Here is a 16,280-nt window from a genome sequence, read left to right as displayed (position 1 = left end):
TTAAATCGTCCCCAAAGTTTATACTTGTATATCAAGATCGTAATTCTACCTACGAGGCATGGAACCTATGTTCTTATATAAAAAAATACTATGGAAAGTTGCTGTAGTAGTCTTTTATTATTTTTTTTTTAGTTTTTTTACTTATAAATTACCTCCTTTTTAATAAAAGTAGGTGAGAGACACTATTTTGAGATTATTTTGATAGGGTAGCACGAGACACAATAAGTCAAGTTTCCCTTAATATACTTATACAAGAAAACATATGTAATATATGCAATAGCATGAGAAACAGATTTGTAAGATAGACGTATATATGAATTGACATAAAACGGACCGTGAAATATTACACGCATTAAAAACGTACCAGACAAACAAACTCGAACATAAGTTTCACATGCGCGAGTTGAAATGTATAGCTAGGTTTAACATCACATTTAAAATACACGTAAAGATATACCGAGTAACTTTTACGTTAACCTAAGAGAGTAAGAGAGCTAGTAAATGAACACCACCCCGTATTATGAACACCAAAGATCTGTCATATATATAAGTCGTATAGAGTTATATGACTTGTATAGGACCACATTTTCCAACAAAAGCACAACTCTGTCAAATGAGACAAATCATATACCTGTAGAACGCATGTATGGACATATGACTCGTATGGCACGTCATATCAACGAGACGTATAGCCCGTCATTTGTGATCATGGGAGGCTTTGATGGTGTGCGGGGAGGACCTCCGCACAAGGTCCACAATTTCAAGGGGCATGCGATTTAAAAAAAAATCCGATACGTATATGTTATTTTTTTTTTGAAGAGTAAACACATACCACTTTCAATATAGGTCAATTTACAAATTATTTTTTATAGTTTAGAATTTACCCCACTTGGAATAAGGTTTATTAAGCCTAATACTGAATTGATCTTTTTTAAATAATAACAAAACATAACAGAAGGGCATATTTTTTCAATCTTGAACAGGGTACGTAAATTCTTAGAGACGCCTCTGTTTGTGATTCGTATAACTCTATACGAGTTGTAGAGTTGTCTATCTCATGTTTTGTTACCCGTACAGGACTATATGAATCATCCTTATCATCAATTCTAAAGGACTAGCATAGGGCAGTCAAATCAATTTGGTTAGGTTAGGTTCGGTTCGGGTGCAATCAAATCAAGGCTATTGTTCACATGACCTGGTTGTGGATTTGACTATTAAGAAACGACAAAGAGCTCAAAGGAAAGGAGATCCCAGTTGGAAGGCTTTGTGCAAATAACTAAAGAGGATTAGAAGAGTCGTTTCATTTAATTAAGAATAGATCCAAATTCCAAGTTTATATATTAGGTGAGATTGTGCAAGTTCGACATTGGAGTTGGTATAACATAACACAATTGTTCTGGGTTTTACAGCTTCTTGCTAATCCCATTAGTTTCTATTATATATAGATTACTGTTAAACAAAAATTAGACTTCCTATTATATGTAGATTGGTGTTAAAAGAAAAATTAGATTAGACTACTATCAATGTTTTAAATATCAGTATGAACCGGCCGGTTATACCGGTTAAACCGGATATCGGACACGAGTCCGGTACGATAAAGGCCGGTAAAACCCAAGTACGGTATGTCTTATGTACCGGCGGTAAATCCGGTTCTACCGGTTCAAACGATTGAACCGGTTTGCATTATCTTAAGATTTGATTTCTTAATTTTAATAAAACACAATATTAAGGTAATACTGATATTCCACATTTCCGGTAATTAACCTAGTGCCTTCTATTCCAATACTTCATCGTTGTTGAAATTGTTACTCACCTCGTACAATGCAATATTATTTATAACTAATAAAAATATTCTTAAAATACTTAATAGTTTAGAATAAAAATAGTTGTTTTTAAATAAAACTATGATCAGTTACATAAATTACATTTGAGATTGGATTGTTTTTTGAGATGAATTTGCATTTTATGAAATTTATAGGGTTAACTAGTAACCCGGTTTAACCGCCCGATACAACCCGGTTCAACCGGTTGAACCATTTTAGAGCACAACCCGGTATGACTTAAAAACCGGTGTTTTAAACATTGACTACTATACAATTAGAAAAGATTGTGAACAGTGTTTTTTATTTTTATTCTTTTTGTCGTTTGTGCTTTTATCCTTTTGTTTTTTGGAATATTGGATTTTAATAATCTCAACTATTCGTCCTTGGCCGCCAACAATCCCAACTTAAAAAATAAACATCGGCAGTCTCAAGTATTGACATATTGGTCACCAATAGACCATGACTAACAGAAACCTAATGTCGTTAGTCTCCGGTCGCCGAAAAATCGTTTTTTTCCAGAAAAAGGTTTCTAAAGGTTCGATCCAAGGTTACAAAGAGGTTTGGGACGAACATGTTAAGTTTTTCGGCCAAAGAGTTGAGCTTTCCGGCCAAAATGAAGTTTTCTGACGAAAAAAAGGAGTTTTCCGGTGACTTCAATAATTGGGGTTTTTACTAGAAAAATGTTCCTAATGGTCCGTAATAAGGTTACAAAGAGGTTTGAGACGAAAATGTTGAGTTTTCCGGCCAAAAACGTTTTTCCGGTGACCGAAGACTAACAGCGTTAGGGTTAATGTTAATCAGGGTCCATTGGAGGCCAATATGTTAATAGTTGGGATTGACAGTGGTTATTTTTTAAGTCGGGACTGTTTGCGGCCAATGACGAATAGTTGAGATTATTAAAATCCAATATTGCTTGTTTTTTATACTTTTACCCTTCAACTTTTAGTATTGACACTCAGAATCCATTAACTTTCAAAAAAAAAACTTTGTAATCGAGTTTTACGTATTTATAGTTATGTAGTAGTTGGTATAAATTCAAAGTGATTTACGTTTTGAGCATATTTCTTTCCATTACAATATTAAACCAAAATAAATATCGACCAAAACTCCGTGAGACACCAAATAGTATAGTGTGACGCCTATACTACCTACAGATCAAGACTATCACCAATTCAGCGTTACAGTTTCACTGGCTTATTATTAGGGCACGAGAGTAACAGGTGAAGAAGAACACGAAAGATGCATTCATTCGGTTTCAGAGCCAATGCTCTCCTCACATTTTCCCTAACAATTCTCGCTCTCATGTGCGCAATCGCTTCAATTTCCGATAATCTCAACTCTCCGTCACCTACTGCAACTGTTCAGGTTTCTCTTAAACCCTAATTACTCCTTTTTTTCGATCCAATTTTGTTATTATAACTAGTTTTTGTTGATTTCCGTTTCGTAGATCTTGAATGTCAATCGGTTTCAGAAGAAATCAACCGGAGATGACGAGGTAATTCGTTAATTGTTGATCGATCTGTTGGATTTTAGGTCTGTTGTTTGATAGTTAGTCGATCTATAGTTTGTAGGAATTGAGACGTGGAATTTGATCTGTTGAAAGTTGATGAACTTTTGTTGTTGTAACTTGTGATATTGTATATTTGTGTATTGAGAATAATGCATCGATAGCGAATTAGGAAAACTCCTGTGATCATATTTCTGAAATGTGAATTTCCTGTGTGTTAGGATGTATGGTCAACTTAGTAATTGCTGAAAGTCAACTCATGGAAATGTATGCAAGTGATGCTAGTGAATATAGTTTGTTGCAAAATTTTTATATGAAGTTGTCAAATGTGTAGAGAGTTGGATCTAGATGTCTTGTATCGCGTAGATCGGTAGAAATATGATTTTGTTTGATAAAGTATTTGATTCCCTCTTCATCACTGCCTACTTAAAAGCCAAGGAATTATAAATTCTCAGAGCTTAGAATTGCTAATTGTCATATTGAACATGGGTTAATGGTTTGTGTAACACCTATCTATGTTGTCAAAAGCCCTTTGGGACTCGTGTGTGCGGCTAGGCCCTCAGCCGAGGTGCGGTGCAAGGAAAACGCTTTGCTGCCATCCAGGCACTCCGGCGACTTTCGGGCGAAGCAAACAATATTGGTTGATATTAAGGGTTGGATGCTACAACTTGTATTGTTTCGTATGTTCGTGTAGTAACGTGGTTATGGGACTGCTGAATTGTAGCATTTACTGGCTTACTGCATACATGGCTAAGATAGTAAGATGTGAATGTGTAAATACAGACGGGTGATCTTGGGGATGGGGGTGTTTAATTTTGTTTCTGAACCTCAGTTGCGTTGGACCATCATTGCAGTTGTATTATCATCTTTACTAGATGGAGATTTGACGATTGGATATCTTTCATTTTTGCAGGTTGGATTTACACTAGATATATCTGCAGACCTACAGTCACTATTCACATGGAATACCAAGCAGGTTTTGTATACTATTTGTTATTATTATTGCTTATTCACATGGAATACCAAGCAGGTTTTGTATACAATTTGTTACACTAGATATATCTGCAGACCTACAGTCACTATTCATCTGCAAAATCATTATTGTATCCCTGTGTCTGATTACACAAATTATGAATAAGAAAACAGACTGGAAAGTCCATCTTCAACTTCAAGTTTGTATTTTTACGTGCAGGTTTTTGTATTTTTAGCTGCTGAATATAGCACTCCAAAGAATTCCCTGAATCAGGTACGATTAATCGTCTCTTTTCCGAAATTCAGTTGTGTTTTAATATCTGTTTGATGACTAATACAGAATAATATATCAGGTTTCATTGTGGGATCGTATCATACCAGCAAGAGAAGATGCAAAATTTTCTACAAAAATTAAGAACAAGTACAGGTTCATTGATCAGGTAATTATTTCTTACAAAAAGTTAAGTCAAATGGTTGGTTGATGGTTTATTTTTTCGTTTTCTAATTTTTTGTTTTGTATATTATCCAGGGAAGCAACCTTAGAGGGAGAGATTTTAATATGACTTTGCATTGGCATGTGATGCCAAAAACTGGCAAAATGTTTGCAGACAAGTTGGTCCTGCCCGGTTATCGCTTGCCTGAGTCATACAGATAATGTGGATAGCGCATGATTGACAAACGACAATAGATGATTGTTTTCTGTTTTCTTAAACTAGACAAACAACGAGAACGTAATCTTATGTTTTACTGTTATAGTCGGGCAAACATGATCGTCTAATTTACTTCTACCTTTTTAGCCTGCTAATTTCTAAAACTAAGCATGCTGACCGCAGTTGTCGAGCTTTTAGAAAAGTTAAAAAAATAATTGTCTGTTGAGCTTTTAGATTGTTGTGGACCGCAGTTGTCGAGCTCAAGTATAATATTTTAGTCAGGCGGGTTTACAAATTTCAAGTTCCAAAATCAATTTACCCTAAACCGATTGATTGAACTTATATAAAACAAATCTTCATTGTGGTTTCGATTTTAAGTCAACAAACTTGAACCAACCTCCCTAGTTTATATGACGACTTAATTTGGTGGATCATTTGTTGCAGAACGAATCATTCTATAAGAGTGGATAAGAACACTCTTCAAGTACAATAAATATTTTTAAGAAAAGAGAACCAACTAGAAGAATCAGATTTATAAAATGTCTCAAATCAATTGCTGTAATAAATCAAAACACAACAAATACTATTCATTTCAAGTCAAATGGCTCCTGACCCGGGCCGATTGATCAATTAGTCTGTGTGGTATCCCCTCTCCACAGAGGAGCGGGGCTGAGGTGGTTGATTCGCACCATATAAGAACACCTTGCCCCTCTTTATCAGCGCTGCAAAACTGAATCCTTTGTGGGGGTGTAACGCACAGCTGTGGGGAGGAGTGACAGGGTTGGTCAAATTTTTAAGAAAAATCAGCTTTTTTGCTCTATAAAGACCAACCATTTTTTACCCACTTCCAACATCAATACTTGCAATAACAATAACAAAAAAGAAAATGGATCCAAACAACAATCCTTTTCGTTGTCCCTCACCACCACGTTATGATCCAAACATGTTTTTTTTCCTCCCTGCAATTGTCATTTTCCGTGTGGAACCAATAATATTAACAAAGTCGACCCAAATCACAACCCACTTGACCACTTTTAACCCAATTTCGTACCTGAGACGAGACCCAACCCAGTTTAGCAACACTTATGAAGATGTCCAAAAAAAAAACTCCTATTGAAAAAAAAAAAAACCATCACACCTGCGGTAAATCACACCTGCGGGTTTTGTAGTTTGATATTTGACAGTCTGCACCAATTTGATTTTTTTTTTTTTGGATTGTGAATATGTTACATATACCAACAGTGTATTTAAAAAATGAATAAACGTCAAACAACCAGCAATAAAGTTCTAAACCATAAGTCCAACAGCTAAACCACCAGTACGGACCAAATAAATCTTGCTTTGCTTTGGACATTTCAGTCGGATCAAACATAATTAAAAAAAACATACTGCTCAAGATGACACCAGATCTGCAGTATTGTAAAAATCTGCGTGTGTATATTTATTCTCTCAAGTCCACCGTCCAGCAAAGTAGCTGAAGATAACATAAAAACCAACTTGCAACAACTTTTAATGATACACGATACTAGATACAATAAATTAACCTTCCATCTGAATGACGAAGACATCTATCTCGTATCAATAATATCTAACGAGATCAACAATATGTTTACCAAAAATATGACCAAACGATCAGAATTGGAGCTTCGCAATGACCAGGCTTAATGCAATGAAGAACGCATACAAACCAACAAGACAAAACCCCCAGAATCTAGGCACATGGAATCTACACCACGTTACAACCAACAATGACCCCATCAAACTCAATATCAAGAACACAAACGCAACCACAATACTCACATGAAACTGCAGCTCATAAGCTTCAGGGTAAACATTAGCCGTTTGGATAACCAAAGCGGTTCCAAGCCCAAAAAGCATGTTAAACATGGGTCCCGCGAAGCATCCAGCCATGGCCATAGCCGGTTGACCCGCTTTAGCCACAGCCACGTCAGCAACAAGATCACCCACTGAGTTCCCCCAAGCTAACACGGTTAACCCTAACAGCGACGGTGGCACCTCGAGAAGCGACCCGAGTGCTGCAAGACAGTTTAAAAGCTCTCCCGCCATTGTGGAGATCCAGAAAACACTCATAATGAATCCTATAAGGACGACTGGCATTTGCTCGGTTTTCGGGGGCTTTTTTTCGAGTACGAAATGGACGAGTGCAAATGATGAGCTGGCAAAGAGTACTACTAACCATAGAGAAAAATGGACATTTGGAAGAAGAAAAACAATGGGATGATCTAGAGGCACGAATGATTTGCAGGAGTACATAAGAAGAATTGGGCATAACGCGATATTGGCTGATCGATAAAATCTGTTCCATTCAGATGGCGATGATTGTGGGATCGTGAGCTTTAACATTACCGAGACCGGTACTTCCCAAGTCTTGGATATCTGATGACACGAAAGAAAAAGATATTGATTATATATATAGATTACTTTTCAATAAAAATGAAAATTACGTGAGTATAAAATGCTTAAAGAACAATTACTAATCCAATAGTCTTATTAGATCGATTAGGATGCATTACACTCTTAACTAGAAGGTTATGTAATATATTCATAATCTGTATATATAACCTTCAGTAAACTACCATTATTGTGGTTTTTAGTAGAATATCATTTGTGTGGCATCCATATGGACCATATATACACACAAACTCACACACACATGCCAACATATATAAATATATGTAATGCATGCACTAAAAATGCCTATGTATGTGCGTGTGCATCTTTCATGTCTCCATGAGTGTATCGTGTCAATGCAGAGATATAGATATGGTCGTCTAATACATATATAAACATACAAACACACATGCTGTTGGTATCTAAATATATGCATCCATGCGTATATTTATGTATACATTCAAGCATATATGTCCAAGTATATAAATCCAAGTATACATTAACAGATGCATGTGTATATCTAACTATCTAAGTATATATGTGTACAAATATATCAGAAAAGCTTCGATGATGAGGCTTTAGTCCATATAATTTAATTAGCTAGCTATGTAAAAAGCAAATTGGTCGGTGGTACGTAGGTAGGTTGTCCAAAATATCCTTTAATTATCAATTTGTCAAACAATTTGCTATTACTGGCAAAGTACTACTAAAACACATCTTAAAAGGAACGATAACTTATTTGCAAATCTGGTAGCCCAAATTTGGGCTTACATTATCAAGTCGTAGTATACAAAACGGGCATAATAATCATTCTACACAATTAACAGCGTCTGACTGAAATACAAATTATGAACTTTGTTGCTTCAACTCCCTTGACATAAAAAAAAACCTTTCCTATCATAATATGATCAACCGATTTTACATTTTTGTCATGTTCTTAATCATGGGAATGACGCATTCCAGCATTGCAGCATGTATTTGTTTGTACACAAACGTTACAACAATAACATATTGAAATCATTCATGTCCTACAACTCACTCATCAATAACGAAATAAGTTCAATACTCAAAAATACCTTGTCAAACGCGTGTCGAATCCCAGACCCTGCCTTCCTTTTCTCAAACTCCCCCACATTACCTCCACTTCCAGACTCAATTTCGACCGAAACATTCCGATCTCCACCACCACTTTTCACCCTCCCACCACCACCACCAAACCCTAAATCCATCCAGAACACAACCACAACAAAAAACAAATAAAACACCACAAATCCAACCGCCTGCCACACAAATATCTCACCACTCAAATACACATAAAACAAAAACAAAGCAGCAGTCAAATAAAACAACACATCTCTAACAAACGGCGCCGGCGACACCGCGAACGGCGCGGCGTAGATCGCCACGAAGCCGACAACCAGAGCCGAAACAAACGTTCCAGCCGACAAAATCGCGCCGAATCCAGTCCGCGCGTTGCCGGCACCGACGGCGGCGACAGAGGCGAAAACATCCGGGGCGCCGTTACCTAGGGCTAGCAATGTAACGGCGCCCATGCTGGGAGATAAATTCAAATGATTCGATAGTTTAGTGACGATTATGGAGAACTGATCTTGTGCGGTTTTAACGAGGATGTAGAAGTGGAGGATGACGATGAGGGTGAGGAAGGGAATAGATAGGTATTGGTTTTGGTTGAAGTGGCAGAAGTGGAAGGAGAAGTAGTTGAGGAGGCCGTTGGAGTGGGTGGAGCAGTGGAGAGTGGAGAAGGAGCAGCGTTGATGTGGGGGGATTTGAAGGATGTGTGAGCAAGTGGTGGTGGTGGTGTTGAGGAGTGATCGGCGGTGGGTGGAGGAAGGGTGAGGGTGGGGGAAGTGGAGGAGGAAGAAGGAGATTAGTGTGGTGAGGAGGAGGAGGACGGTGGTGGTGGTGGTGGGGGAGGAGGGTGCCATGCCATTACCGAATAATATTATTGTTCCGGTGATCGGAGTCTGAGATTTAGGTTTGTGTATACGCGTTTTTTCAGTGAATATTTAAATAAGTAATTTAGCTTAAATCATTGAGAGTGATATTTATTTTTTTTAACGACCAACTAAATCATCGGATAAGCATCCTGTGATGCCTTCAATTGAGCAAATGCATCATCTCTTTCATAACGGTCAGAGTTGGATGCATACCCGAGCCACCTGTTTCGGGAAAAACCCGCCGCCCGAAGCCCCACTGCGGTAAAACCCGGTTCGGCTCGGTTTCGAACTGGCGAAATTTCATTGCCACCGCCAATGTCCTTCAAAGTGATACTAGTGGGAGTTGAACTTGAGATCTCAAGTAAGAGAGTGATGTTTATTGGTTAAAAATAATGTATCATTGAATGTGTATAACAAGAACAACAATAATTTGTTTTGTTTTTTCTTTTTTTTTCAAATATGTGGAATATAATAACAATAATAATTGAAGCGAGTAGAAAGTTTGAGGTTTATAAATTGATCCATTCTTCACATCGTTCGGCTGAATAGATTGTAGAAACCATCGGATGGATCGAGATAAGATTAGTTTGAATTTGAAAGAAATGATATAGTAATGTTGGTCAATTTATTTGTTAGGGTGAGAGGGGCACTTCTCTAAGAGGGGAGTCCCCTCTCTTACGCATAACCAATCCTCATGTGCCACGTCAACTTCCCTCTTAAACTCCCCTAACACCCTAAATTGATGGCGACACTCCCCTCTTAGGTGACTTGGTTTTTTTTTTTTTTTTTTTTGTTTTTTTATTTGTTGTAATTATGCATGTTTATAAAAAAATATTAATAAAAATTAAATAAAATTTAACAAAAGACATTTCAAACTAAAAAAAATAAAAATTAAATTCAAACTAGAAAATTAAAATTACATTCAAACTAGAAAATAAAAATTACATTAAAACTAGAAAATAAAAATTTTAGAAATCGCATGGCCACCTGTACTTGTTAGCGATGTCGCGCTTTCGGGCGAGGATGAATAGGGCCGTTCAAATCGCTCGCCGCTCGCTCGACGCTCGTTCGGAAACTGCTCGGAAAATGCTCGTTCGATTTGACGCTCGGTTGTAAACGAGCCGCTCTGCTCGGTTCGGTTTGTAAACGAGCCAAGCATGAGCAAAGGTTCGCTCGGCTCGGTTCGGCTCGAATTATTATTTTAATTAGTATACATATACATATACCTATACACATACATATATAAACATGACATACATATATAAACATGTATATACACACAAATATAAATTATACATAATACACACACCTATATATACACACACTTAAACATACATATATACTTAAATATAAATTAAATTTATAGTTTTATATGTACCACTCTATTAGATTTTGGTCAACGATATACAAATTTACAACTATATCTATACGTACTAGCCCAACCACGCCAATAAAAAAATTAATATTAAAACTAAAAGTTAAACCCTAAACGTTAAAAGATAGTTTGTTCATCGCCTCAAGGTTTCATGTCGTTACCCTAGGTCGATCGTCTCCTTCTCTCAATGTAATTGTTGTGCAATATGATCATCGCCTCGTCGGCCACAACATTGTTATTAATAAGAAAAATATCGTGCCATTAAATGTGCATGTTTTTAAAAACATAAAAACTTGAGACCCAACATTGTCACTATCTCTCTCAGCAAATTTAAATCGGGCAACACGGTTGTCCAAATCGCTCGAACTTCGCTCGACGCTCGCTCGGAATTTTTATTGCTCGAAAAATGCTCGCTTGATTTGAGGCTTGGTTTTAAATGAGTCGCTCCGCTCGGTTCGGTTTGTAAACGAGCCAAGCACGAGCAAAGGTCCGCTCGGTTCGGCTCGGCTCGTGAACAGCCCTAAGGATGAACGACAACATATTTGGCGGAGCATCGTCGTGCGGCTTGAGGAATGTTTTCATATCTCGATCGTAATTGTAGTTTTTCATCGTCTCGCGTTGTTCCGATATGAGCTCGCGAGCCTCCGACTCTCTTTTCTTCCTCAATTCGATCGCCTCCAATTCCATCGCGTGCTTCGCTTCTTTCATGGCGGTGTACTCTTTGAATTGTGCCGCCAACTCGGTCGAGCTTCCCTCGGACGATGTCGCTTGACGCTTGTCTCGCCGTTTTTTCTTTGTGGCGAGGGGTCTTCGTTCATATCGGGTATCGAAGGGTCCACGTCAACGGGCTTTCTTTTATGTGCCGAACCTTCACCTTCCTCACCCAACAATGGGACTTGGGCCCATTTGTCGTGTTTTCGAACGACCTCCCACGCCTCGACATGTTGAAAACCGTTCAGAAATCTCTCTTTAAATTCTTTTAAAGCAACTTTCATCACGTCGAGATCCTTACATCCGCTTCCTCGTGTGCGATCCTACATATTATAAAATAATAAGTGTTAAAAAAATATGAACTTAGTAAAGAAAATTAAAAAATATACAATGTTAAAAAAATATAATTTTTACCGCTTGTTGGTATAGGCCGTTGAAAAGGTTTATTTTCGTCATCATCGGGTTCCATTTAGACCGTACTTGATGCACGGTCCGGTTACTTCCACCGACGGTGGCGTTAAAATGATCTAAAATCTTACGCCAAAAACTATCGCGGTTTTGTTGATTGCCCTTCTTTTTGTTGGTAGAGCAATGTACCCACGCCTTCGCCAACGCCTCTTCTTGGACCTTTGTCCATTTTTCGCTCACCGTTTTTCCCTTTTTATCCCGAGCGTCATCTTCTTCGTTGCCCGCGTCTTCATCCACATTATATTCATCGTCCTCGTTCTCGTCCTCGTTGCCCAAATTTTGAGTTTCGGGCACTACCTCATTGTCCTCGTCGTCGTAAATAGGTAGAAGACGTTCGACATTTCCTCGTGTAGATGGAACTTGTGGGGAACGAAAACCATATGGGTCAAAGGCGGGGGATTGAGGAGGAGCGTCCATTGATAACAAATTTTGAAAATAGCCGAAATTGGCTTGAAGGTTGGGTGTTGTAAAAGGAGGGGTGTGAAGGTTGTTGGAAAAAAAACGGGGGTTGTGAAGTGTATCCGAAAGGGGGTTGTGGTTGTGCACTTGCACCGCTCGAACCACCACGAGACGGTTGCGAGCCCCGTCCCTTAGTTTTTTTCTTGGCCTCGCGGGGTTGGTTCTCCATTGCTCGGTTTGAAGTGGGTGTGGTTTGAGAGTATAAAAAATGAGTGAAGTGGGTGTGGTTTGAGAGTATAAAAAATGTGTGAAATTGGTGTGGTTTGAGAGTATAAAAATGAGTGAATGGTGTGGTTATTTATATATGTTTAAAAAGTGATTTTTTTTTTTTAAATTCGACCGTTAAATTCGACCGTTCCTCAAAAATTGTGCCCGTTCAACGCGGTGACTTCCCCCCGATTCCCTTCCCCGAATTGGGTCCCCGCTTTGATGGCGAAGGTGTTCCCGATCGGTGGATAGAGTCACCGCACCACTCCCCGCTTTGTGTCCCGGATACCCTTAGAGATTTTTGAATCTAATCATAATTGACGGTAATTTAAGAATTTATTTGTTGTAACTTAGTGGCTTTTGAGCTCATGTCTACCTAGCTCATAAACCTACGATGCATAGTCAAATAATTTAGCACCAATCACATTGTAAATTAAAATTTATGTTTTTTTTAAAGGTAACTTTTATTCACAAATACCCACCCAAAAAACAGGGAGGTGACGGCGCAACTTGTTACCCGACTACCTGCCATTGCTTTGTAATTGCTCTTTTTCGTATGGAATGATATTTATATATATAAAAAGGGCATGCAGCCAACACAATAACAGAAAAACAAAAACTACATGATATCAAAATTACACCAGCTCTCCCAAGACACCAACCTATTTTGAAACGGTTAGTTTTAGAATGTAGCTTTTAGATATTTGAATGCTAAATTCATGTTTATCTCTAAAAAACATAGAATGTATTGTTTTAAAATATTAATTTTATACTTTTTCTTAATTAATAAGGGGTTTGAAGAAAAATGACTAGTATTTCTAGTGTTACATAATCAATGGATTTTTAGGTGGTTTTTAAGGTGTATAGACTAGAGAACATATGGATGTGTGTACTAGCGATCGAAGAAAACATTTTGATTTTCCACCAATTTTTTTGTTTTAATCTTTTTGAAAGGTGAGTTGATTTGAAAATAAAGAAAATTAATAGGTGCCTATGAAACCGAGATGATCCAAGTGATGAATTCGTATGTAAGCTGGTAACAACATTAGTCAAGGTGCATAACTCCTGATGTCCTATCTAACATGCACGCTTTACTCCTGAACCTTGAGGCTCGGTAAGTTAAGACTTTTTAAAAAAAAAAAAAAATTGAACTTTAATGATTTTGTATGTTTTAATGTAAACCAAATTCAAAAAAAAAAAAAAAAAAGTTAATAATAATCCAAAATTATACAAGTTTCAAATAATAGAGTATCTATACTCTATATAATAAAAGAAAACCAATTTGCGATATGTGTCATCAACTAGAGTCATTTATTTTTTAGTTTTCCCCGTCTCTCTCTTACTTAGGGATGAGCATTTGGTACCGGTATATTCGGTAGGGTGGAGATACAATAGGAAGTTTATTTAGCTAGGAAGGATAGGAAGTGATCTTGACCATCCATTAAGTTAATCAAGGGCTAAGATTAAATCAGGGAAATTGAAAGGAAGAAAAGAGGCGCGTGAGTTTGTTCAAGGGCATTCTAGTCAATCCAAGCCAATAGTTTCTCTCTCCTCCAATTCCCCCCCATCTTTTAAACGTTAATAACTCTTTCATACGACATTATTTTTTTATAAAAATTGCACCAAAAAAAAACGAGCGTTTTTTTTATCTTTAAAACGAGTATACTATTGCTATATTTAAAAAAAAAAATTTAAAACCCAGTTGCATAAAACGCAATAGAAAAACCACCAGCTACGTAAAACGCAATGAAAAAAAAACCTAAAAAATGACATTTTTCTAAAACGCAATGCACCAAAAACACAAAGAAATGACTTATTTGTAAAACGCAATGGCCAGAAAACACACAGAAATGTCTTATTTGTAAAACGCAATGGCCAGAAAACACATAAAAATGTGTTTTACCTAAAACGCAATGCACCAAAAACACAAAGAAATGACTTATTTGTAAAACGCAATGGCCAGAATACACTTAAAATGTCTGTTTTCTAAAACGCAATGGACTGAAAACACATAAAAAAGTGTTTTACCTAAAACGCAATGCACCAAAAACACAAAGAAATGTCTTATATGTAAAACGCAATGGCCAGAAAACACTTAAAATGACTCATTCTAAAACGCAATGGACTGAAAACACCTAAAAAATGTGTTTTACCTAAAACGCAATGACTAAAAACACTTAAAAATGTGTTTTTTTCTAAAACGCAATAGCCAGAAACCACATAAAACTCTCTTATTTCTCTTATATGTAAAACGCAATGGCCAGAAAACACTTAAAAATGACTCATTCTAAAACGCAATGGACTGAAAACACCTAAAAATGTGTTTTACCTAAATGAGCCAATTTATGGAAAATTAATTTTTCTGATGCGTTTTTAGTACAGCAATTTAATTGAAAAAAAAAATTTCCGAGCTGACCTAACCCCAGCCAGGGGCTCTGCCCCTTGGACCCCGCCAGGGGCTGCCGCCCCCGGACCCCCGCAAAGATCGTAAAACGCAATAACTAAATCAAAAACCCAGATCATGAAAATGAAATTAAAGAATTTCTTACATGGATCAAAGCCGATTTCTTCATCAATTGACAAAATTTGAATGATAGAAACACTTATCAACGCTCGAATCGAACGAATCGAGTGATTATCTCCAAAATCACCGGAAAAAACGAGATTTTTTTATGAAATTAAACTGGGTTTTCTTCAAAAAAAAAAGCTGAAGAACACGTTGATCGGGTTCTGAATCATTGATTGGTGATGAAAATCGCACTATAATGTAGTGATTATTGAGATAGAAAGTGAAGAAATAGTTGAAGATGGTGGGTTTTGAAAATGGTGGGTTTTTGAATTTACTGGGTTTTGAAAAAGGAAGAAGAAGGAGTTGGATTGACTAAAATACCCTTTCTCTTTATTTTAAAATTTGCCACATGTCATAATCTTATGGCTTCTTATCCTTTCTAGCGAAAATTAACTTCCTATTTGATCTTTTCCCATATTCGGTATTAGTAACCATTTTCTTCATTTTTTTAGTACCAGTACTGGTACAGTACCAGTACTTACGGACGGGTAAAACACCGATAAATACCGCTACCGCTTTTCTCCATTTTTCCGTACCGAACGGGTACCATGCTCATCCCTACTCTTACTTAATTATGTTTTTAATTAAAGATAGTTTTTATATCATTAATCAAATGAATTTAATATGAAATTAGTTATTAATCTTTTTATATAAACTTATATTTTTACGTAAAAGTTTCACCAAGTTTAAATTTATGTTGGTTAAGATAGTTGTTTTTATAAGGGTTTTCTAAAAAAATCAAATATTTAACGTGGTTGGATGGTAAAAAAACAGTACTAATATAGTATGTTAAATAAAAAAATATGTGGTATTAAAATATTAAAATTAATACCTAGTTGAAAGAAATCATGTTCTAAAAATTAATTTAACAAAGTTTATAATTGTCACTTTAATGTTCATTTTTAAATACATATTTTGACGACTATATATGTTAACAAATTATATTATATTAGTATTATACACGTGTTTATTCAGCCGTGCAATGCATATATTTTTTTTAAACATAACTTCTTTTTGTTATAATTATATAACATTACATTTATCAACTCGTGTATTACACGGGATTGTAACCTAGTAATATACAAATAAAATAGTTAAATGCCATTTTAGTCCATGTGGTTTGGGTCATTTTGCCAGTTTAGTCCAAATGTTTGAAACGTTGCCATTTT

General features: G+C 36.6%; 2 protein-coding genes across 2 annotated transcripts; one reads left to right on the top strand and one right to left on the bottom strand.

Moving 5' to 3' along the window:
* The first annotated feature begins 2,957 nt into the window (after positions 1-2,957).
* LOC110903711 (signal peptidase complex subunit 3A) lies at positions 2,958-5,107 on the top strand. The gene is made up of 6 exons (XM_022149492.2): positions 2,958-3,188; positions 3,271-3,318; positions 4,244-4,306; positions 4,523-4,576; positions 4,656-4,742; positions 4,832-5,107. Exons 1-6 carry the CDS (start codon positions 3,063-3,065, stop codon positions 4,955-4,957), a joined length of 504 nt encoding a protein of 167 aa, XP_022005184.1. The 5' UTR covers positions 2,958-3,062; the 3' UTR covers positions 4,958-5,107.
* A 1,262-nt stretch (positions 5,108-6,369) lies between these two features.
* LOC110903712 (cation/calcium exchanger 5) lies at positions 6,370-9,380 on the bottom strand. The gene is made up of 2 exons (XM_022149493.2): positions 8,441-9,380; positions 6,370-7,349 (listed from the first exon to the last, which is right to left on the bottom strand). Exons 1-2 carry the CDS (start codon positions 9,308-9,310, stop codon positions 6,585-6,587), a joined length of 1,635 nt encoding a protein of 544 aa, XP_022005185.1. The 5' UTR covers positions 9,311-9,380; the 3' UTR covers positions 6,370-6,584.
* Between the last annotated feature and the right edge of the window lie 6,900 nt (positions 9,381-16,280).

Source organism: Helianthus annuus, chromosome 14, assembly GCF_002127325.2.
Source record: "Helianthus annuus cultivar XRQ/B chromosome 14, HanXRQr2.0-SUNRISE, whole genome shotgun sequence".
In the NCBI taxonomy this organism is placed as follows: domain Eukaryota; kingdom Viridiplantae; phylum Streptophyta; class Magnoliopsida; order Asterales; family Asteraceae; genus Helianthus; species Helianthus annuus.
This window is presented reverse-complemented; position numbering and strand designations above follow the sequence as displayed.